This window comes from Bemisia tabaci, chromosome 4 (assembly GCF_918797505.1).
Source record: "Bemisia tabaci chromosome 4, PGI_BMITA_v3".
NCBI classification, from domain to species: domain Eukaryota; kingdom Metazoa; phylum Arthropoda; class Insecta; order Hemiptera; family Aleyrodidae; genus Bemisia; species Bemisia tabaci.
Genome location: NC_092796.1, coordinates 53,728,484 through 53,753,575, shown reverse-complemented (window position 1 = coordinate 53,753,575; position 25,092 = coordinate 53,728,484). Strand labels below are relative to the sequence as shown.

General features: G+C 43.3%; 1 protein-coding gene across 18 annotated transcripts in view; it reads right to left on the bottom strand.

Moving 5' to 3' along the window:
- The window catches only part of mbl (splicing regulator muscleblind), a 302,565-nt gene that overhangs the window by 257,595 nt on the left and 19,878 nt on the right, over nucleotides 1–25,092 (bottom strand). For 17 of the 18 annotated variants that reach the window (XM_019047068.2, XM_019047069.2, XM_019047062.2 and 14 more), the window contains exon 2: nucleotides 22,358–23,515. The exons of the other annotated variant lie outside the window; for it this stretch is intronic. In XM_019047068.2, coding sequence (XP_018902613.1) covers nucleotides 22,358–22,546 — 189 coding nt within the window. In that variant the 5' untranslated portion in view covers nucleotides 22,547–23,515. The remainder of the gene's footprint in view (nucleotides 1–22,357; nucleotides 23,516–25,092) is intronic. 18 annotated transcript variants of the gene reach the window in all.

Genomic DNA, 25,092 nt, shown 5'->3' with positions numbered 1-25,092 from the left:
CTGTAGGGCGCGGGGTCTCTTAACATGGAGTGATGCGCCTTTTATGGCCCCGTTTCGCAACTGGGAATACACCGTCGTGATATCGTCGCTCCATCGACATAAAAACGTAACTACAATCAGCAATGAACCCTATCGTCCATATAACACAATGCTTCCCCGGGCTCATCTTGATGCGTAGTTACGCCCTTTCGTCGGCCGGCGACGATATCTCCCGGTCCGGTATCCGCAGCGCATCATCACCCACGGCCTCGAGCTGCCGGGTCTCATGCAAAAATCACCCCTTACATAGAAGGGAGCGTTCCTTTCTCCACACTATCCGGCAATCGAGCCGGAGTGGAATGGCTCTTCGAGTGGTTAATCAACTTCTTATCGGGTGTCATTACTGTGTCGATTAATTCATTGTTCCGAGGTGTGGTGTTGCGAAAATCGCATCAGCGTCACGTGATGTGTGCAGAGCTCTTGTAGGCAATCGCATATAGGTTGCTTGGTATTCGTAAGACCGAGAATTGGAGTTCCTGTGGACCTCGGATAAATTCGTGGACTCATAAAGATTGTCTTGCGTCTGTGAACGAAATTCGCATCTGTAATTCGTCGTCTTCAGCACGAAAGAACGTAACTCCATTCCAAGGTTGCTCAAATTGACTCAAACAATTAATTTACTTTACAAAATGTGCTGAAAATGAATTTTATCCAAAATTATTCTGATTTTTGCATGGAATGTAGGGTAAAGTCAGCGACATTTTCAGTTAGAAATGCCCAAGATTCTTTTGATTTATGGGCGATTTGCGAGGATAAAAATTGGCAACATGAACTTGATGGCAGATGCAGATAAGGGCATTTCTCGGTGGCAGTATCTCAGATTTCCGCTGACGAATTTTTTTAAGATTTTACAATGCTGAAAATGAAAATTTTTCGAAAATTCACTCGATAGCTTCCTCTATGCAATGTATAATAGCAGTGGAGATTCTGAAGAAAAAATGTCAAGGTTCTGCAACAAACTTGCCTGGCTTTTAAGGTTTGGGCAAAATTCCCTGACTTTCCCAGGTGATCACTGCCTTGGCGAAAACCGGGATACATATGAACTGTTGTGAATTTCAATCGCGTCAGAAAAATTCTCAGGGAAATAAAAAGGGGAGACCGCCGCGCCGTGCTCTACAAGGCCACGCAGAATCCGCAATCAAAAAAAAAAAAAAAATCGAAAAGAGACATTCTCAACATCGACGAACCGTATCAAAACTGATGATGCGGAGAAGGAGTAAAAAAATTAAAAATAAATGAAAAAAAAAACTAGGCAAAAAATAAGGCCCGCCGAAAAACGGGGCTGACGGCGACCGAATTCATGGAAAGCAGTGTGTACGCTCACTGGGGCAATTAACACATGTTGCCGGGCGAGCCGCGATCGGGTTCGGATCCCAGGCCGCACATCATTGTTGCCAGATTGTACTCTTCATTCCGCATTATTCCCAATTCGACTCAATGTAAGCTATCCCGTTTTTCACACGATACGGCAACCTGGCCGCACAGACTCGCCTTCTTTTTGCCGGCCCTCCTCCCACTTCTTTATTTTTAGCCACCGTCGTTTATTAATATTCACGCCGGACTCGTTTCGGGTAAATACGAGCTTCCACCCATCTCGTCCCTAAAGCCAGCTTCTTCGGAAAAGGAGCGAGAAGCAGGCCTGCGTCTCGGCCATTTTGCCTACGTCACTCGGTATACTGCCCTCCTCAGCTGAGCCCCGGAATTTACATGCGCACGTTGCAGAACAGTGTTTATTTTTTTTCGCGGAGGGTGGCGGTGGGGGGAGAAGCACCGAGAACATAATTTTACAGGTTAAAATTGGACTCCATTTTGCGACTAGAAACTAAAATTTCTGACTCAGTTCAGAAACAATGTATGTTACCATTAGTTTGCATTTGCACATAGGTGTTTTTGAGGATAAGCCAAAAATTTTGGTCCCTGGTTGCAAAATGAAGTCCGATTAGAACAACTGCCGACTTCGGGTCCTCCAATTTATTCATGACGAGAAATAAGGCTTCCATTTTCTCCTGCGCATTTTCATGTTCGGAAAAAAATGTCGACCTGAAATAAATCAGGGGCCATCTCATTCATTAGACGACTCATTTCCTCGCCACTCGAATGATATGATAAACGAGGATGTCCTTCCTGAGTAGATGGATTTAGCATTGCATCGAACAGAAAAACTCAAAACGGACCGTGACAAAACTATAAACTCGCAGAAAGGATGGCGAAAAGAAACCGTCAACGATGAACTCTTGGGTTTAGAATCCGTTATTTTAAATGTCTCTCTTTACACGTCCGACAATTGGACTTATTTCTATCAAACGGAACTATGTGCATTATGACGTGAGCCCTGTTATGCATGTATTCTTATGGGTCTCAGGGCTCATGGCTTAATGCACACAGTTCCTTTTGATAGAAATACGTCCAATTTGACTTCGGGAAAACTACAGATACTGCAAGGATGTCAACGACCGCCAACGCTAATGACCCCGATTTAGTTTCCTGGTACCGTCCTAGTAAAAAAGCAGCTTCCCGCGCGATTAACGCTGTCAAGGATAATGGGGATTAGCCGGGAACTCAAGACGTTACGGTTTTTCTTCTTGACACGATAACAAGCAACGAGGGGTCACCGCGGATTGCAGGTGCTCATTACGGTGGTTCAATCCGGTACTTAGGAAAAAAGCCCCGAATTTACCCGGCGAGTGACCGTCTCATGACTCAAGCCACGAACCTTGAAGCAATTGACGAAACCGAGTCTCCGGCTGATCAAACCGTGGAGGCGAATCATCTAAAGAAGCCCTCCAAGTTGGTGAGAAAGGGATCCGCGTTGCCATCGGGGGAGGGGCCGGGAAGCCCTACGGGGACAGGACGAAAGTAGAGAAGGGTTCAAGTTGGGACTCCTAACTTTTCGCATGCTGCGCACAGCAGTGGGAAACTAGCGACTGCGAGGAGTGGGTGGTCGATTACCGATATTTCTGCGTTTAAAGCTATGGTGAAGAATCGATTATTGAGGTGTTCTTGTCGAACACCCAGTTCATCGATCCGGTTCCATAGGTTCAAATGGCAGATTGATATATTGCAAAGCGCGCCACGCCACGCCGCACAGTGGATCGAGTCAATTAGCAAGGTCGGACGTGAAATTTTTGACTAAAACTGCAAATTTTGATGTTTATCTCATCGCATTTTGAGTTTCAAGGGTTGCTTATAGAAGGAAATTTTACGAGGAAATCAATGAAACCACTTTCAGAGCCTCAAAGTTTTGTATCATCGGAGTTATGAGCGTTAAAAGTTTCAAAATTTTGGCCGACCTTCCTCATCGACTCAGTCCACTGCGCGCCGCTTGGCAAACGAGGTTGCTTTACTTGAAGCACTAAATGCGGTGACCAAAAAATTTTTCCGAGGGGACATTTCGTCCTACACATAGAGGCGAAGGATCAGCTTTCTTACCTTATTTATTTGCAATTGAATAAATGATTTGGGGAAGGGGGAAAAGAAGGGTGAAAAATAGAGAAAGACACAGACATACGTCAAAAGAGACGAAGAAAATAAAATAACAAGCTGGTAAGCTCTAATACGTCCGTATTAGAAAAGCTCTCGGCTGCTATCTATGTAGGCGCGTTTTTCAGTTGCCCGAAGAAGATGAGCACCGTTGAGATGAAAGAACTCGCCTCACCAAAATTTCAACTATCAATTTTGAGAAAACCACACTATCGCTAAAAAAATAAATAATAGAAAGACGATTATCGCCTTCCGCTTTTTGACATCGGAATCATTAAAAGAAGGTATCACAGATGAATCTATTCTAAACATGTTATGCTCCTCTCCGCCATCTTATTGTTGAGCTGGTGCGCCATTTGAACACATCGCCACTAGTCTACTGAAATTCTAGGCAAGCTGAAATAAAAAAGCTTTCCCTGCCGGCTGAGCGCTTAAAAGAACACACACACAGAGTGGGCAAGGTTCTACACCTTTCAAAGTGGCCATCCATCATAAATATTAGAGGGACAGTTTGAGTCATTATTTGAAAAAGGGTGCTGGCTCTGATGGCATGCAACACCGCAAAACCGCAATGTACTTCTCCTATGCCACTTCCAACTTCACGACCACACTCACACAAGATAGATTTAAACAATGTGAAATGGAGGTGCTTAAGACTCAGGTTCGCAACGCTGACTTCTGACGGGCGGAATTCTCAAGAGACCATCAGGATCAGCCAACGACGAAAAAGGGGAAGGGAGAAGGACAAAACTAAAGGAGGAAGAAGAGAGAAAAATAGATTGAAGAAGAGCTGGTTTGAGTACAGCTGATAGAGGAGGAGAAAAATGAAAACAGAGACATCCGAACATGTGAGGAGAAAAACCAGAAAAAGCTAGGTTGCCAAGTTTACGATTCCAATTCATGTGAGATACGGACGATGCTGTCGAAGATAACCTGGATTCACTTCAGAAATCAGGAAATTTTTCAGCATTAGTACTTACACATCGTTCAAAACTCGCAAATTCACTTAAATTACTGTTACTAAAGCAGCAATTACGGACATTTCATTGCTCTAATTAAAAAGATTGTATGAAATCTTCAAAGAAGCTCCGAGTAAGATCAATGGGGAAGTTTTAACTATCCACGATATCACGATAAAGAAAGAACTTGTAAGTATCCCAACATCATTTTCCTAGAGTACCTGTATAGCGAGAATATAGACGGATGTGAAACTCCGAAAATCCATCAGGCCTTCACCGATGCCTCCGCGAATAAAATTAGGGCCCAGAAATGCAGCCAACCTATGAATTTCAATTATCCAGAACGATTTATTAATACAATTGTTACGAACCATCGTTTATAAACCACGTATTTGACTTAGTTTTTGCATAAATTTACTCATTTTTGTGGAAGAACGCTCATTTATGTACTTTCTTAGCCATCTTCGTTAGAATTGGAATCTACAGACTGGCGGTGAAATTTAGTGCGTCAGAAGTTGGTTAGAAGGGTGGCTGCACTTTTGGGCCCTGAGCCCTCCATGAAGCGATCTGTCCATACTCTCGCTATACAGGTACTCCACATTTTCCCCGGAAAACTTGGGTGGGAGGCACATCGAGGACGACCGCGGGATAAATATGGTGATTTGGCATCGATCGCGGCCGGTGGTTCATCCGCAGGGTGGAAAGGTTATTTAGCAGAGCTGGCAGAAACGACGGACGCAAAAAAAGTTCCCACTGGAGTTATGCTGTTCTTCCTCGACACGGCAGTAACACGAGGGGGAGGCGGGGTGGAGGGGGCTCGTCGAGACGAGACAAGACGCGAGGACCGCGGCCGAAACCGGTTATGGTAACCGCGTGTAGAGTCGCTCCATGTTATTCCTCCTTCTTCTTCCCTTTTTTTATGATGCAAAGTACTCTCCGGTGTCCAAATGTGGGAGTTGGCGAAGATGAATAGATATCATCCACTAACTCCTCTAAAACCGTCTAATTTCCGAGGATCCTCCCCCTCCTCGACTTTTTCCCCTTCTCCCGGCTCCGGGGTCCCCTCTGCCGTGCTGAGGAAAAACACCGAATGAGCCTTGCGGCGTTGTCAAATTTCTTCCGGCGAATCACTAATTTTCAGAAAATATTTAAACATTTTCTGCCAATTTCTCAGCTAATTTTGTTTGTAATTTGATCTGAAATATCTGAGAACGTCAAGGAGAAATATTCATAATTTTCCTCAAAAATAAAACATTTCATCGAGGGAAATTTGGCAACCCTCGAATGTTCATACGGCGCTCTTCCTTAGTACGGCAGCTTTCCTCGCGAGATGCTGTGGGACCCGCGCGCATCTCAAACGGATTCACCCGAGATGGCGCCCACAATGGACCCGTAACGGTTTTCACGCATCTTTTTTTTCCGCCAGTTCTTGACCGCCTTCGATAATAACACCCTTATCCGATGTGTCACATTTTAATTTTATTTTCCTTTCCTCCGGGTTTTGTCTCCGGAGCCGAGTGCAAGCTCGCGCTTGAGTGGGTTCAATCGGCGGGGTCATTTTGAATACGAGCCGATCGTCACGAGTATGCGCCCCGCGCGGTGCCTTCAATTGAGGCCCACTTAATCTCCGCTCAATACGCTTGCCATCGGTCACTCTTCCCGACTCGCAAAAGAGACCGGCACATTAATTAAATTCCCCGTCGTCCCGACTTCATTAAGCGGGATTTTCATTCACTACTTCGTTCGCAGCTTTCAACGCGAGTCCACAATAATTCCGTGCTGAGGAAAAACGCCGTATAAACCTTCAGGCTCTGCCAAATTTCCTTGGACAAAACGCGAATTTTCAGGTAAATTTATGAATATTTTCCTCCCCAGTTTCCGGATAATTTAGTTCGCAATTTTACCTAAAGATTCTGAAAATTTAGAGGGAAAATATTCGTAACTTTACTGAAAAATAAACATTTTATCGAAGGAAATTTGGCAACTCTCGAATGTTCATACGGTGTTCTTCCTTAGCACGGCAGAATAATTCCGATGCACTCTTCCGAATGGACACGGAGGAAAGCTCGAGGGCGGAGGACAGACGGAGAGGAGGGAAGCAATTCAATTTTTGCTTGGGTAAACAATACAACAGCAACCGATTAATTGGTACGGAATGTTCTCCGTGCTTTCCTAAAAAAGCTCGAGAGGCGTTTATAGATGGACAAACAATGATTCATGACTACTTTTCCGGTTAGTCACTGTACGAAAGCTCTCGGTTATTAGTTTCGCGGGAGTGTAATTGCTTGCAAGTACAATCAGGATGAAGTTGATAAGAAGGATCCTGATAGTTGGACACACTGATGATAAACTGTTATTATTGAACGCAAAATGATGGTTAACATGTCATTTCTGATAAAAAGGAATGGCAATTAATTTTCTCTCATTGAATTTGTCTGTTTCTAACTTTGGAAAAAATATCTGAGGAGCTTCAAGATAAGCACGAAATTCGGGATTTCTACAAAACAACATCATTGACTTAATTGCCAACAAGCAAGGGTGCAAACAGTTCAATAACGCCGAAAATTTCTCACGGTCCAACGTTTGAACTTCGTAGCAAAATATAAAATTACCTCAGGAAAATATCTACTATTTCTAGGCAGAATCCCGGAAAATACGCGATTTTCTCCACTTTTGAACACTAAAAAGTAAGAGAAAGAAAAAAAAATGATCGTTTTGGAAAATTGCTTTACGCCAACAGCTACATCACACCGAGAGGATCCGGAGATCGAGGTTTTTGACGTCACTGACGACTGACTTAACTTTTTATATCCATCCAAGAATTTTGATATTTTGACACGTAGGTAAACATTAAAAGCGGAAATTTTGCAGCATAGAAGTTTAGCTTCTTTGCCCTGAGAAGCAGGTGAAGATGAACGAACAAGAGAACTTTCCTCTGGTCAGTGACTGAAACTAATATCAGTGGCACGAGAGAGAGACAAACCGAGCACAGGTTGATTGATCTGCCCGTCTTTTCTCTCACCCTCCTTTTCCACGGTCGCGACGCCGGGACACGTTTCCAAATCGTGGTTCCGATTAGAATCGAAGTTATGCAAATATAAAAACAAATGGGCTTCAGCATGACCGCCTTCCTTTCGGAGAGCATAATATTCGCGAAATAATGACGGATCGTCTTTAGAAAATCCCGGTAATTGATGAACGAACAGCGACAGCTTACCCGGACGAAGACAAATATTTAATCTTTTCGGGATCGAAACGGCACGGCAATTGTAGAAATTCCATCGTATATGTCTTGATAATCATACATTCCGGTGAAGCTTCTTCCCCATAAGTGGACTACATTTTGCGATCAGGAACTACAATTTCTGGCTCACTCCAGAAACAACGTATGCACCATCAGTTTTCCTGTGCATATAGGTATTTCTTCGTATGGGCCAAAAATTGTGGTTCCTAATAATTGGAAATAGCAGTCCATGTGGACAATGGAAGTGACGCGTCAAACTAAGTACGCATCTTTCTAAGAACTCGTAAATACATGCGCATGAAAATCGCTCCGAGATGTCACTAATTTATGTCCCAATCAAGCTGTATCCGCACATAAACAAAAATTGTCCGATATCAGTACCTCCAGTATTTCCGCACCGTCCGTGAGAGAAAAGAAATGGGTGCAAAGGATAAAGGCCTCAGTGAAAAATTAATCCAAAACTTTATTCTTTTTCCTGGGAGTGGGGAAAAATTATACCTGTTCGACTTGTGACGATCTTCTGAGGAGATTCACGATTTTTCTTCGTTACATTTTATCCACATTCCTGTTCATCAGACTATCCAAGTCGCTAAACATCCTAGAAGAAATCACGGGTGAAATCGTAAACTAAGGATGCACAGTCATTTCTGAAGAGAAGTTTGTTGTGATATACGACAAATCAAAGATTGAAGCTCTCAAAACTGTGGGGACACTCCGTCAAGCAAGAATTCAAAAACTAAAAATCTCAGAAGCACGAGCAATGCAGCCGATATGAGAGGGTGATCGCCGATGAAATTACAGAGAGGAATTCAAAATATTTCAACCTTTATTGCGCTGGCATCTACGGGCGGATAGTAGGTATTTTCAAATCGATTGGTAAATATGAAAATGACACGAGACAAAGCTGACAGAATAATCCAAATCTGTCCGCACTCACTGCTATTGTTTTTGTGAAAATCATACCTCGCAATTCTCCCGGGAAGCTCAAACAAAATTCGCATATCTACTTGCGATGATAATTTCATTTCATATTTAAACACGCTCCTATTTGCCCGTAGATTGATTCGCGCGCAAAATGGAAATGAACGACTACACTGTACACAAGAGCATACATTCTTCTCGGATATTCCCAGAATATTTATACAAACTAAATCTCCCATTTCCCGGTATTTTTTTCTAGACCATGCAACCTTTTTGCGAATGCAGACAACATACAATCGCGGATACGGAGTGTCAACTTCTATGTATACGCACTTCAAGACTGAAAAAAATTTCAGACTTTTTATAATTCCTTACGAACAAAATAAGAAACATCGTCTTAATTTCAGGTAAATGATCCGAGCGGATGTGTTATAAAAAAGCAGGTTTTACCATTAATTTTGAAAAAAAATTACAAAAAAAAACATCGGGCGCTGAAATTTTTACTGTTTTTTCCTTTCAATAAATCCCACACAAACATCAGCAACCTTTTGCAGAATAACTGAGACGTTCTTTTGTGGGAAATTTGAAATTTAGGAATGGATTTGCAGATCTTCTTCTGAAAAACGATTACCACTGAAAAAAGTCTCATGGACAATTAATTAGACAAGAAAAATGCTCTTGATTCGATGGAAATTGGCTTACATCAAAAGGAAATCCGCTTTAGGCTTAGCTCTCAATTCAAGAAAAAATCCAATTAAATCAAGAGTATTATTTCTGACAATTTTTTAAGAATCCAGACTCTGGATTCAAGAGACTTTTTTCCCCAGTGTATTACACCCCAAAAAAAAAAAAAAAAAAAAAAAAAAAAAAATGTTTTCTTGTTCAAAATTACTCTCCCCTTTTCCTTCACTTCATAGCGTCGGGAATTTTAAAACCTCCCTAGCACCCAGCATCCAATCGAGGGGTAGGAAAAAATTTTCCGCGCCGCTGTAACTCCACCAACGAAACGGGTGGTGGCTGGTGCTTCTCGTCGAAAAGAAAATTATTATTCATGGCGCCGCGGCGCCAGCGTCCTTTGAAGAGCTCGGCGAAAATAAATCACGATTAATTAATATGAAATCTGAGGGCGCGGCGGCCAAACCGTGGCCGGGGCTCCTGGCGCTCCGCCCCGGGGAAAGCGCCAGTGGCGTGGCGTGAATTCCGATGTATCGATTGTTCTGCCATTTAAACCTATGGTAAAGAATCGATTATTAAGGTGTTCGCTGCGAACACCCTGTTTATCGATCCTTTTCCATGGGTTTAAACGGCAGAACGATCGATACATCGCAATTCACGCCACGCCACTGAGCGCCCTCTCCGGCAACGCGGGGCGCCGGGCTCACACGGTGAATAACAAACACTCCGACACCCCAATCGGACTCGCTATCACTTGTAAACTAATTATTCGGCTGTAATTAAGTAGGGGTGGTGTCGACGTAAGGGTGGCTGCCCCGCGATGCGACTCCAGATTCGGATCCGGATCCGACGAGACGAAGCCACCCCCGAAACTAAAACCGCGGATTTACACAAGGGGCCCGCTAAATTTGTGCGCTTTTTGCTTTCCAACCCAGCATGAGCTTCTCCCACACTTCGTTGCTTGGCTGGTAAAAGGGCGCAAGTACACTTTAAGATGAACCCGGGAAAGTATTGACTGATATGGAACATCGCGAAGTGTAGATACGCTCTTCAGACCGAGGGGGAGGGGCGGAGACTTCCCCGGTATGCATCTTGAGGGTGACTGCTCGACTTCAGACAACCCTGCCGTGTTAAGCAAAAACCCCGTATGAGGATTCGAATGTTGCCTAATTTCTTCTATTAACATAGTGATTTTTGAAGAAAGTTATGTACATTTTAATTCGATATTTTCAGATTTTATACATCAAATTACGAAAGAAATCCTTATACTAATTAGAGGGAAAATATTCACAACTTTCCTGCAAATTCGTGAGTTGTCAGAGGAGAATTAGCAACGTCTGATGGCTCATACGACATTCTCACTTAGCCCGGCAGAAGCGAGAACATTGCTCCGCGGCCTTCGAAGAGGTTAGACAAGGGAAAAGGGACGGCCTCAGCACTGCCGCACGGTGGATCGAGCCATTAGGAGAGGTCGGACAAAATTTGGTAACTTTAAGCGCTTATAACTCCGTTTATATAAGACTTCGAGGTCATGAAAGTGGTTTCATTGGTTTTCTCGTGAAATTCTCTTCTTAAAGCACTCCATTAAGTTTAAAATTCGACGAAATAGACATACAAATTTGCAATTTTAGTCAAAAAGTTCATGTCCGACTTCTCTAATTGACTCGATCCACTGTGTGCCGTGCTAAGAAAAAACGAAAACGAAATTCCCGGACTTTTCATCGTTGAGCTTAATTCCGACTTTCCCAGGATTTCCCTGGCTTTCTTGAGAAGTTTCACTCTGACAGGGGGGGGGGGGGGGGAGACGTATGTCTATAGTGTAGTTGTCTATATGTAGTCTACTGTTAGTATTGGAATGGATTTTAGATTTTGGAACATAATTCCGGATATGTATAAATAATTATAGCACATAATTTCGAAGGTCTGTAAAACAACATTAAAAATCCACTTCATAATAACCGACAAGAAACAGCTACAAATAACCGAAATATGACTTTAGCTGAAATTCGACTATACGAGATAAACAAAGAAAGAAAACACAGGTGCAAGGCTCCCATTTGGCGCCGCCGCGAAAGTAGGAGAAAACGGTGATTCGATCGCCAACTTTGTTCCCAGACTACTTCCCGATGAAAACTTAATAAACGCCCATAAATTTAAGCCCGTGACGTAAATTGGACATTTGTTCCCTTTTTACAATTCCTTACGACGCCGCGGCGTAATTTTCGGTCCAACTTTATCCTTTCGCGATGCGATTGCCTCGGCTCGGCCCGGCCCGGCGTTAGCCTTTGCGAGGGCGCTACAACTTTGCGAGTAATCATGTTTTTCTAACTTGTCTTCAATTTCACTCACGTAGGGCGATGCACGCATCCCTCCCCCCGTCCACCTCCCTTCTCGACCCACCCCTCCCTCCGGGAGCGTCAGATACTCGAATTTACTTTTCGACGACTAAGTCTCGGAAAAATAAATATTAGCGTTCGGCGGGGAAAGCGAGTCTTTGAGCTCCGGCAGGAAAAAAAAAGGAAAAAAAGTTCGGTTCGCTCTGCGTCACGGCGTCGTGATGAAAAAGGAACATGCCGTGCTTTCGTAAAAAGCGCGAGGCAACTTTCCCAACTTTCCCGACTTTTCCTTGACGGCCGGGGAAAGGGGGGGGGGGGGGGGCGCCGTGTGTGCCAAGCCCGAGTAATTTACACAAACATTTCGATAATGCAAACTCAGTCCCGGGGAGATAGACTCCCGTCGCTACTACTTACGGAGGGTTATTTATTCATTACGGCATGCTTAATCAGAAAACTTAGCACGGATTTTTCCCTCAGTTAGGAATTAGGTTGCCTCTCTTAGCGACGGCGATTGGAAACGTAATTTCAACTTCACTGTGAGAGAAGTGATCGCTGTCGAGGTGGAAAAAAAGTGGAGGAAAAAAGGATAGTGACTGAGGATGAATTTGTATTCTATATGATTATTTATGGGTGCTCTATCTCAGGACAAATATTTATATCCAACTGACTACAACTGACTGAGAAGCATTCGAAAATGAATTGGAATTCATTTTGCAATTCGGCACTATAACTTCTGACCCATCTGTAAAAGCACTTATCTGGATAGAGAAACTAATCGTACATACGATGGTTTTAAACAGAGGCACAATTTATAGTTCCTAATTGCAAAATGTAGTCCAATCAAAACAAAAGGACTCTACTCCACAATCTGCATAGGAAATGAGCGTTTTTTAAAGTTCCCGCTTCGAAAACTATACTACGGCACAGGTGACGATTCCGTAAGAGGAGTCGTTCCAATATGTAAAGACTTGCGACAAAACGCAACTTCTCATCTATAGGGAAGCATTGGTTTTCGACTCCCAAATGCGTGATCGACAGATGAAGAGGTAAATTCAGTCGCCCCTCTAATAAAGTCCAAACGAGACGCAAAACTGCCTCACCAGTAAGTAAATACCGAGGCGAGAAGTTTTTACCGTGGCATTTGAACCTTTCACTTTTTATCGCGAGACTTCATTCCGTGGAAGTTAAAATTTCAAAGGACCAGGGAAACTTGGGAGATCGAGGCGGGACGCCGATCCACCCCGAGTGACCTCTTCCAGGAATAAATAATAGAAGACATCTTCATTCCGTTCCTAGTCGAGCTTGCGCGAATGAAAAAAAAACCAACACCTGTGCCGTGCTAAGTAAGAATGCCGTATGAGCTTTCAGGCGTTGCCAAATTCCCTTCGACGAATCACGAATTTTCAAGAATATTCGGGGTTGCCAGAGAATTTCGAATATTAAATTCCCTGCCATTTCCCTGATTTCCCTGCCACATTATGGTGAATTCTCCTGACAACTGAGCAAATGCCAGATTGTTAAAAAGACAGTTAAAAAAAAAAAAAGTTTATATGCAAAATTTGTTGATCAAAACGTCAAACTCACTTGAGAAAGTAAATTAAGGTGACTCAGCAATCTTTCCCTGACATTTTCGTCATTTTCCCTGAATTTCCAGGTTTACCTTGCCTTAAAAATTCCCTGAGACTTCCCCGTTTTCCGTGACTGTGGCAACCCTGAATATTTGGGAAAATTTCTCCTCCGATTCTTTTCCCTGACATTTTCGTCATTTTCCCTGAATTTCCAGGTTTACCTTGACTTCAAAATTCCCTGACACTTCCCCGTTTTCCCTGAATGTTTGGGAGAATTTCTCCTCCAATTTTTCAGAGGATTTCGTTCGTAATTTGATCTACGAAGTCTTAAAATGTCAGGAATTGAAGGGTAAATATTCATAACTTGTTTCGAAATAAATAAATCAAAGCAGAAATTTGGCGACATTGGAATGTTAATACGACATTTTTACTTAGGACGGCAGATCCTAGCCCCTATCTCCATGCACCCGTACAATTTCTCGGAGTTGCGTAAGCAATTAAACATGGACGCCAGTTCCATAAAATACGCGCCGTTGCTCAACATTATTTGCAGTGAGCGAACGGTGCGCCGCTAGGAGACAACAAAAGTGAGAAGGAGAAGAATAAAATTTGCATAAAATTTAAAGGCAGCTTTCGATGGCGGAGCTCGGAGATGCCTTGACGACGCACAGTGCCAAACAAGCCGTTACGAAAGGAACCTTTGAAATAGACTGGAAATTTTCAAGTTAGTTTCTTCGCGTTTTAAATTTAAAAGGACGTCTCTGAATTGCAGTTTCACGAGGAAACCGAGGGCACCGTCTTTGAACTTTTATGTTTTGTTTTTAACAACGAAAAATATAAGTTTCTGGAGTTTCTACGCCTTGTGCGAAATCACTCCACTGTGCGATAATGGAGGAGAGTCGTGGACATGGACTGGAGCCCAAATGCCCTGGGCATGCGGGCGATCTGCCATATTACGAAAAAACCTCCTAACTCCAATGGAATCCCCAATTACATACGCGGCTCTTGCTAAGGACGCAGCAATGCGTCATGAATCCGCGATCGCTTAGAAAAACGCCGTATGAATACTCATTGTTGCCGAATTATGCCGCCTTCACTTTTTTTTGGAAAATCAATGTGTTTCCTTAAAATTTTCTAATACTCATTGTTTTTTCGAAGGAAATTTGGCGACGTCCAGAGACACTTACGGAGTTTTAACGTAGCATGGCAGCGATTGCTGACTGGTGTGCATCGTGCAAGCGGGATCTCACGACTCGCGACTCGAGTCGGGTGTTCCAGGAAAACTTGAGATTGATTGAAATTCGCCATTGCGCTCATGGCATGGGTTATGCCCGGACATTTGTTTATCATGAGTACTGAGCTAGTGCGTCCTCTTCTCCAGGCTAAACGCACAATGCATCGAGCCAATGGGGAATGTTGGAAAAAATTTGCAAACTTTGAATGCACTCATCGTGATTGTTGAGCCATTTTTTGTACGAAGTAACCATCTAGCCTATTCTATTCCACTTGGGCTAGCGGAAGTTTTCAATATGCAAACGTGTTGCACTTGAAGAATGGAGATGTTGCATGTGTGATGAATTTGCGATTTGACTATTGATTCTTAGGTAAAAATTCGTGAGAAACACGATGGTGCCACTGATTTTCTCTGAAATCAACTCCCAAGCTCAAAAAAAGCTCTCAAGTTGAGGCCAAAATGGAGGGGATATCCCACCCTACCCTGAGAGTCCACCTGTACATCGCTGCCACTTTATTTGGGGACTCGAAAACTGAAAACACGGGAACCCTGCCAATGTATTTGCTCCCTATCTTTGCATAGAGAGTTTGCCTTAATGTAGAGGTGGACTCTCAGGATAGCGTGGGATATCCCCTCCATTTTGGCCTCAACCTGAGAGCTTTTTTTGAGCTTGGGAGTCGATTTCAGAGAAAACCAGTGGGACCATCGTGTTTCTCACGAACTTTTACATAAGAATCAACAGTCAAATCGCAAATTCCTCACACATGCAACATCTCCACTAGGCTGCTGAGACATTAACTGACGAGAAAAAGATATTCGGCGCGGCAACTGCGGCGGGTGGACAAGAAAATAATTGCAAGAGGAGTTTGCACGGCGAAGGGAGGAGGAAAAATGATATGAAAGAGTCGTGAGTGGTGGCGTGTGTTGGTGCGTCTGCGTCTGTGTGGAGAGCAAGCTCATTACTCGGCGAACATGGCGCCAAGCGCGCGACGCGCGAGTCCCAGAATTTCTGGCGCGGGTCATCCGTTTCGATCCATCCGCGACCCCAGCCCAGTCGGGGCTCCGCTTCGGAGTCCTACGTGAGACCCTGTCAGCGTCAGCGCTCCTCCCCCGCTCCCATCTTAGCTGCCAGCTTCAACTTTCATTTTATACCTCATATTGCTCATCAACAAAAAGAATTTGCACCGAGAAGTGCATTTGCAGAGAGAGTATGCACTGGAAAAAAAAACACATTGGATCTAGAGTCCAGACTCTTGAAAACGTCGACAAGAAAAAGTACTCTTGATTCAATCGGATTTTTGCTGGAATCAAAACAAGATCCGCTTAAATTAAGAGGCTTGGTTCTTAATTTAAGCTAGATTCTGATTGAATCAAGAGTACATTTTCTTGTCGATGTTTTTTAAGAGTCTGGACTCTAGATCCAATGTGTTTTATTTTCCAGTGTGGTTGCAGGTGGATCCACATCTAATATGCTCATGGGCGGAACATTCCGAGAAAATGTTCCCTTTTTCTATTGGAATTTTTCAGAAAATTGTATTTGCGGTTTGATCTAAAGTTTCTGAAAATCGTAGGAGGAAACTTCTGAAACGATGTTTCAAAAACATCTTTTTTTAAATGTTGCTTGGCGAGGGAAATGAAACTAAGGACCTCGCACACATTGACGATGAGAAGAAAAAGGGAGTGGGATAATATTGTTATCGATGATACCACTATTCGACCACGAGGGAAACCATGTTGCCTATACTAAAAGTTGAAGGCGAACTGACAAACATTTAAGTCACATTTTGACGTCCAGTAAACGGCTATTTTTTGTGTTTTTTCATGCCCTGGAAAAAACACATTGGATCTAGAGTCCAGGCTCTTGAAAACATTGGCAAGAAAAAATATTCTTAATTCAAGCAGATTTAAGCTTAAATCAAACGGAAATCCGCTCAAATTGAGAGGCTTGGTTCTTGATTTGAGCAAAATCCGTTTGAATCAAGAGTATCTTTTCTTGGCGATGTTTTTAAGCGTCTGGACTCTAGATCCATTACGCTGTTTTTTTCTTCCAGTGAATGTATTCCGAGTGAGCGTGTCTCTTGACAATGATACCACTATTCGACCACGAGGGAAACCATGTTGCCTACACTAAAAGTTGAAGGCGAACTGACAAACATGAAAGTCACATCTTTACGTCCAGCAAGGGGCTATTTTTTGTGTTTTTTCATGGTTTAAATGACAAATCAATCGATACATCCCAGAGCACGGCAGAGTATGGGTCTAATTCCACAGGACTCGATACCGAGAGAAAAGATTCGAAAGAAGCGATGAAATTATCTGCGGAGCTTGTAGTTTCCTCGAAGTCTACGGCATAAATCTTGCCCATGTTGGAGGTGGCCGCGCAGACCGTGTGAGCGGGGCTTAACGTTCCGTATCGGATTACGCGAGGGGGGGACTTAGCGTCGCGTCGGTACGCGTGGAGCGTCGTCGTCGTCGTCGTCGTCGCGACGCACACGACGACGTGACGTCACGACGACGACGGATCGAACCACGAGCCGGTGACCGGACCCGGTGCCACATGCCGCTCACCGGATGAGTCATACACCGGTCTCTCCGGAAGAAAGCTCCTCCAATACCTGCGGCTCGATTCTTGGATCCTTATCGAATAGGCCCGAGCGATGAATCCCTATCTTAATGATGCTTTCTATCGATCGTGGTCACTCAATATCGATTCAATAATCGAGCCGCTCTTGTGAACTTCTGCTGATGAGGAAGGAGAAACAGGCTCGGTACAAACTTCAGCTGAAGCAAAATGAAAAGCTGATTTATGTGGAAATCACAATGAGCGCATATGGAGTCTTAGATACACTCCTAATTTCATAATCTGCGTAAGAATTGAGCGTTTTTTAAAGCCACACTGGACAAAAAAATACATTGGATCTAGAGTCCAGACTCTTGAAACCATTGACAAGAAAATGGACTCTTGATTCAATCAGATTTAAGCTTAAATCAAGAACCAAGCCTCTTATGTGAGCGGATTTCCTTTTGATTTAAGCTTAAATCTGATTGAATCAATAGTCGGTTTTCTTCTCAATGGTTTCAAGAGTCTAGCCTCTAGATCCAACGTGTTTTTTTTCTCCAGTGCATTCGCTGGGAAAATGCTAAAACGACACAAAAGATCAGATGGCGCCAATATATAGGTCAGTTAAGGACATTTTCCTGAGAATTTTTTTACGAGAAGACCCCTGTTTGCACCCCCTAATTACATGGGTAGGGTAGACTGGTGCAGTTTGAGGTAAAATAAAATCAGTCGAGCCTAAAAACTCCTGAAACCTAGATTTGAACATTTGTATTCAAGGACGTTAGGAGGAAAACCAGCGCTGGCCAAATCCTTCTCAGTCTCAGCTAGAAAATAAAAATAGGCTTAGAGATCTTCAGCATGGAATTTCTGTCGTAAATCACCATCTTCAACGCCAATTTTCACTCGATAATTCAGAGCAGATGTGACAGGGACCACATATAATCACGGTTTTAGGGCAGCCATCAGCCGGAGTTGAAATTTTTGATACGCGTTTGGATCGATCCTGCGGCCGGCTCCCTTGAATGTCTATTCTCAACCGACGTAAATATTAAATAGAGACTCCACTTGTCAACCTTAATGATTTTCCATCTCGGGTCGGGCCGGCGGCAGGAGTTCCGAGTTCTAAATTCAAACCATCTCATCTGGCAACGGTCCAGAAACCCGATAAGACTTGGAAAGAGTCAAAGTACACCGAAAGCGAAAAAACGTGCGGCTGCTCCGGTTGGCGAGGCGACCTTATTCCCCAGTTCTCGAAAAAACAAAAAATAAAATGAAAAAATTGAATTAGCGCGCATACACGGGTCGTGTCGATCCAACGAGCAGGCGCGAGCAGAATGGCCAACTTTCGAGCCTACATACTGCCGTGCTTAGGAAAAACGCCGTATCAACATTCGAGAGTTGCCAAATTTCCCTCGATAATATATGTATTTCTGACGACATTAGAGATGTTGCATGTGTGAGGAATTTGCGATTTGACTATTGATTCTTACGTAAAAGTTCGCGAGAAACACGATGGTGCCACTGGTTTTCTCTGAAATCAACTCCTAAGCTCAAAAAAAGCTCTCAAGTTGAGGCCAAAATGGAGAGGATATCCCACCCTACCCTGAGAGTCCACCTCTACATCAAGACAAACTCTCCATGCAAAGATAGGGAGGAAATACGTCAGCAGGGTTGCCGTGTTTTCAGTTTTGGAGTCCCAAAATAAAGTGGCAGCCCTGTCAATGTATTTGCTCCCTATCTTTGCATGGAGAGTTCGTCTTGATGTAGAGGTGGACTCTCAGGGTAGGGTGGGATATCCCCTCCATTTTGGCCTCAACTTGAGAGCTATTTTTGAGCTTGGGAGTTGATTTCAGAGAAAACCAGTGGCACCATCGTGTTTCTCACAAACTTTTACAAAAGAATCAACAGTCAAATCGCAATTTCCTCACACATGCAACATCTCCATTTCCCAAGTAAAGTCGGTTTTTATCGGAGGAAACTTGACAACGCCTGGGGGTTCATACAGCGTTTATCCTTAGCACGGTAGCATGGTCGTGGTGAAAATACGGGCTTTGGAGCTGGGAAACAACGTGGGTTATGATCTTGTCGCAGGTAACGAGGCTTAACCGCTTGGCGGGTTTTAGCCGATGCGCGCGGAAAATCGGAAAAGTAGGCTACGGGATAATTAATGCCGTGACTTAATAAATCTATTTCTATTTTCGCATTTTCCACGCCGCAATTATTTCGGCGACGACCGACCTGCCTCGTCACTTGAACACGACTTCCAACTCGCTGATTACATTCTACGCAAAAATTTGAGGAAAAAAATGTAAACTCTACGTTGTTGCATGAAAATGGTTTGAAAAGCTCAATAATTCTTGTAATTGAAAAAAGAAAAAATCAATAAAGGCCACATCGGAGAGCATCGAACACACTTTGCACTGAATTGTGGAAAGCAATTTCCTCGCCTCACATCCTTGTTGAGTGAAAAATTACTCCCCGCTTGTCTATCAAACTTTTTGGCATGCTCATTTCTCAATAAATTATAGGAAACCTTAATATTGCGAAACAAAACACATCGAAAAGCTTTTGCTTTTAAGGACTGAACATTTCCTTTTGGATAATTTGAGTATACGAGAGCAACAGTCATCCCCCTTTTTTTGGCTGTTGCCCTACCTAATGGAAGGATGATGCGCCTCGGATGACGTAATGAGCCAAAAAAGTTTACCAAACTTCGGTAGGTTTGTAAAACGAACTACCCAACACGTGGCCCAAAACCTTCCTCGTTTAGGTAAGTCAACAGTTGAGTGTTGGACTCCCGAAAGTAAAAGCTTCCAGCTTCAATGGAGAGTCTCTTTGTCTCTAGGTGGTGGACTCGTATGAAAAAAGCTCCGAGAGATGACGAGACAACTGAGAATGAAGGAGAGACTGCAAACGTGTTTAAATAACACTCATCGCCGCAGTTAAATGACTGTTATCAATTAGACGGGGGCTGGCGTAGGGTGAGGAGCGCATTAAAAGGGGGAGACCTAAATCAAGGGTCTACACGCGTTTTTATGGCCGTCTGTTTCAACTTTGATAAAACAGTCATTACGCATATTTGAACGGTCTCGGCCACCTCCCTCCGGAGCCGGACACAATGCGAATTAGCACCCGCGTCCAATCCAGGAGGACTAAAGTTTTTTGCTGACTTGCGGGAGAATGCCGCTCACCATCATAGCGTTACGGATAGCTGGTAGGTTCCCAAGATTCGTAATCTGCCGTGCTAAGGAAAAACGTCGTATGAGCCTTCAGGCGTTGCCAAGTTTCATTCAATAAAAACCGAATTTACTGGGAAAATTTTGAATATTTTTTTCCAACACTTTCAGACAATTTTGTACGCGATTTACTCTAAATTATCTGAAAACTTCAAAGAAAATTATATATATGCATAAATTTCGTCAAAATTACATGTTTTATCGAAGGAAATTTGGCAACTCTCGAATGTTCATACGGCGTTCTTCCTTAGCACGGCAGTAATGGTATTTGATCTACTCAGAACAAATGGACGGCATTTTATAATTAGGGACTACTGTTCACTGCTCCCGTTAGAAACAACGTATGTGCCGGTAGTTTCCGTATGTAGATAAGTTTTTTTTTTGCTGACGGGCCAGATATTGTAGCAAAATGCCTCGTTGCAAAATTTAGTCCAGATATGAGAATGGATACTAGTTCTTCGTCCTGCCATGCTAGGAAAAACACGAGTATTCAACTAGGCAAAATTTTTTTTTTACGGCAGAATAAGTTTATTTCAATGTCGTACGCTTTAAGCTCGATTTTGAAGGTTACATGATTTGTTTCCCATTCGCGTAAAATGGGAAACTCCTTGACTTAGGTGTATGATTTGGAATGAGAGAAAAATATCACAGAAACGAAGAAAAAACCGCTCCCTGTTAAAACAAAGAGTATTTTTCGAATTTTGTAGTTCGCCAGAAGATAAAAGAAGTTCCAAATTATGAATGAGAAGCAGAAGCTCTTAAATCTCATGGTTGATTTTTGAGGAAAACTAACAAAACTATAAGGAAAGTAATATGCATGTGCCACCAAACTTGACTGTAAAATACGGCGCATCGTCGCTATTCGACAAGTAAAAATACACGCATATCAAGGTCAACTTTGTAAGCTCTAAAGCTAGCCGTATTGCAAGCCAGATTCCTGAAGTACTGTCATTTTGAGGCATAGATTTAACAAATTATAGAAAATACATATACATACTTCATAGTTGTGTGCGAAGCAAGCAAGGAGAATCTTGGAAATTTCTGACTGAAAATTTCACAGATTTTTCTTTTGATCTTGAGCAAAAATCAGGAAAATTTTGGACAAAAATTGAATTGTTTGAGCCGATTTTGCAACCTTGCACGGAGAAAAAAACTTCGTGCATGGGACCCGAAGTTGAGGTCATATGGATCTCTGAAGTTTTGGAATCACGCATCCAAAAACTAAGTTCGGGTCAGACTTCTGAAGTACTCCGGTACATACCGAAGGGTTCAGGTCACACATCTGAAGTACTCCGGTACATACCGAGAGCTTCAGATGTCTCACCCGAACTTCGGCAGTTGGGCCTCAAGTTTTCGGATGCGTGATCCAAAAACTTCAGAGATCCATATGACCTCAACTTCGGGTCCCATGCACGAAGTTTCATTCTCCGAGTTACGTCCCTTCGTGCGGGAAACGACGCACTGAAAAAAGGGGTCTCTTGGATCCAGGGTGTAGACTCTTGTAAAATTTGATCAGAAAAAATACTCTCGATTCAATCGGACTAGTGACGAGGTATGAATGATCGACTATCGATATTTGCCCATCTGCAGGTACGGTGAAGAATCGATTATTAAGGTGTTTGTAGCCAACACCCTACTTATCGATCCTCTACCATCGGTTTAAATGGCAGGTAAACCGATATATCGCAAAGCACGCCACGCCACTGCAGGATGATTATTGAAATCGATAGACAAAGCAATGGACAAAGAAGAGAGGGATCCTACTGGTGGAAGCGGGTGGTTGCAATGAACAAAGGCAGAAGGTAATAGACTAACAGCTAACGGCAATTTACGAGGAACCCGACGGTTAGTCAATCATTATCCCCCTTAGTCCATAGGAACCATACATTTTAAGCAATGGGATCGCTCCAAACTTTTAAATTCCTTTTAGTCTATTACTTTTTCTATCAATATCAATAATCAGCCCGCTGGTGAAGACATGGCTCAGGGCTCACCACGGAAGCAAAAAAGAGGCTGGAGCAAAATAAAGGCTATCGCTACGGGCTACGTGGACAGGAAGAGAAGTGGGCTTGAGCATGAAGAATTGAAGTGAAGAAGACTTGTACCTTTATGCTGTCGTAACAGGCGGTGACTCGTCCGTTGAGGACCTCGACGTTGGTAGGCGGGTGAGCGAACTTGCACTCGGTATCGGGCCTCGTGCACTTATTCCTCTGGAACTCGCGACACACTTCCAGCTGGAGCCATCTCGAGTCCTTGCCGTTGAGGAGGTTGTTCATGTTGACCATGTTGGCCATGCCGGGGGCGGGGGGTGGCTGCGGGGGAGGGAGCACGGGGGCCGCTATGGTCGCGATTGTGACGGTCGGCAGGGAGTACTCGGGCGACGAGAAGACCTGCGGGTGGCTCTGGCCCTGCGGGGGCTGCCCGAGAGCTGGCGACTGGCACTCGCTCGACTCCGAGGGTACGGGGGCCCCGGCGCCGCTTTCAGGGATCCCGGGGATATACAGGTTCGGGAATCCACACGAATTCGAGGTCGAAATAATGATTCCGGCGGAGGCTAGGCCGGCCAGACCTAACGCCACGTCGATCCCACGAAAAGACTGATCGCTAATTGCAGGCACTTGGCGCCTACTTCAACTCCGTTATCACGTTGTCGACACTCGTCACCATTCGTTGTGATCCGCGCTGATCATAACAACAAGTCCGGGGGCAATTGGGAATTTTGACTAGCACCGTTGCGTATTTATTTGAAACTTGAACACAATTGGATTTGCACTGACCCACTGCGCTGCGGGTGTCGAACTGACGATTCGAGAGAGGAGATAGCACAAGGAAGCCAATTTAAAGGGTCACTGTTTGGAGGACTTTAGCAACAAAAACAAAGCCGAGAAAGTGTTTGATCCAAAAGAGTAAATAAAAAATGATCGGTCGGAAGGAGATACGTGATCTTCGAAGGCCAGCAAAAATAAATATAAGAAGCCAATTAAAAAAATACCAAAAGAAAAATGGAAGAGAACTAAATGGTTAAAAGCTTTCTTCGTATGTTTGGTAGTACGGAGAGCGGGTCACACGTATTTTTGTCTGTGGCGTAAAGAGATGTATCCAAGGGCGTGGGTGGGGTGGGGAAGGGTATAGCGGCGTTCCAAGCGAGCAATGGCTGACGGGCAGGGTAAGCAAGCTGACGGGCCGATCCAGAAGTTAACAATGCTTAGAATACATTTTTAATGGGTCTAGGCTTCTCTCCACAAAAAGGAGGGGTTAGAGCTCTGAAAAAAATCAAACAAAAACATCCAAGATGTAGATAGCAGTCAAATCACCTTAAAATAATAGCTCCATATCTAACTAAGCGACAAAAATCTTACAACTACGCGTTTAAAGAACACTTTATCAACTTACTGGGCAATCCAATGGTTGCGACGACATGAAATCATGTCGCCTGCAAAATACTCTCAATAAAAACGCAACACTTCGTATTGCCAAAGAAATTGTCGATACATAAATAAATTGTACGGCAGAAATATTGTCAATACATATATTACACACTACAGAGGTGAAATATTTGCTTCCTTAAAGATTAAAATGACCTAGTAACATGAAAAAATAATTGTTTCACACTGGAAATGTAAAAGACATTGATGTAATTACGTATGAATTGAAAAACGTATAGCATGCAGCATCGTAAGTCCATTACATCCGTCCAGATCCAGTAGGATTTCCACTGAATCGCGATAATTAATTATACACAATATTTGATTATACATCCCCATTTACGGATGGTAAAATAATTAGATTGAAAGTTTTTGAACCTCTCAATTGCGAAAAATATGCCGGTAAGTACATAAAAATGGTAGCTACTGGATAGCAAATCATCATCATACCAGAAAACGTCCATTTTACTGTGTTTTCCAGCATTACCTCTTAACAATCATTTTACAGGAATCAGATGATTAAAAACGACTGACCTCACTCTATCAATTTTCAAACATACTATCCAAGATAAGTGACAAGTTCAAGCGCCGAAATGTGGGGTTACGTAAGATAGCACCCTTGCGATGCTACTTCAAATCGTTATCTTAAAAAAAGGATTAAAAAGTACCGAGGTCACTATCTGGAGGTCTTAGGTCAGTGGTCAAAGACCACTTGTACGACAGTCCTTACGATGCTTCTCTCAATTCAATCAAAGAGTTTTACCATCAGAAGTTATTTCAGGATGTTAAACTTTAGGGCCCCCCTCCCTCCCCCCAACTTTAGAGACTCTAAGGAAACATTTCCAACAAATTTTAAGAACCGTATTTTTAGTCGTTATTTGAACAGCTCCTTTCCTAGGCCCCAAACGTACGGTTTACATTTTGATCAGTGGTGAGGTGTGAATGATCGATTATCGATATTTCTCCATGAGAAGCTACGGGAAAGAATCGATTATTAAGGTGTTAGTATCGAAACTTTACCAAAACGACTTGAATGCGGTTTCGAGTCACTGTTCATGGTTCCTTCGATAAAACCTGACTCCTAAGATGACCGCAGCGAAAACTGCATCAAAGAAGTTAAGAATTTGCGAACACTGTTTGACTTTTCAAAGCTAAATTTACATGTAATATAATACGGAAACCAAAGCCTCAGTTACGAAAGTGTTATTATTAAAATAGTTTCGTCATTCGCGACCGTGGCGAGGCAACTCCGAGAGCTCAAGTTCCACCATCATCACCGCAGTGCTCAACTTTTCCGTGAGTGCGAGGAAAATCTCTCGTTAAACTTTAAGAAATGACTGAACCCGTAAGTTCCGCCAAAGTCAGTAATTGGACTTCCGACGTCCTCTTCCAAGATGGGCGATGACAGTCACATG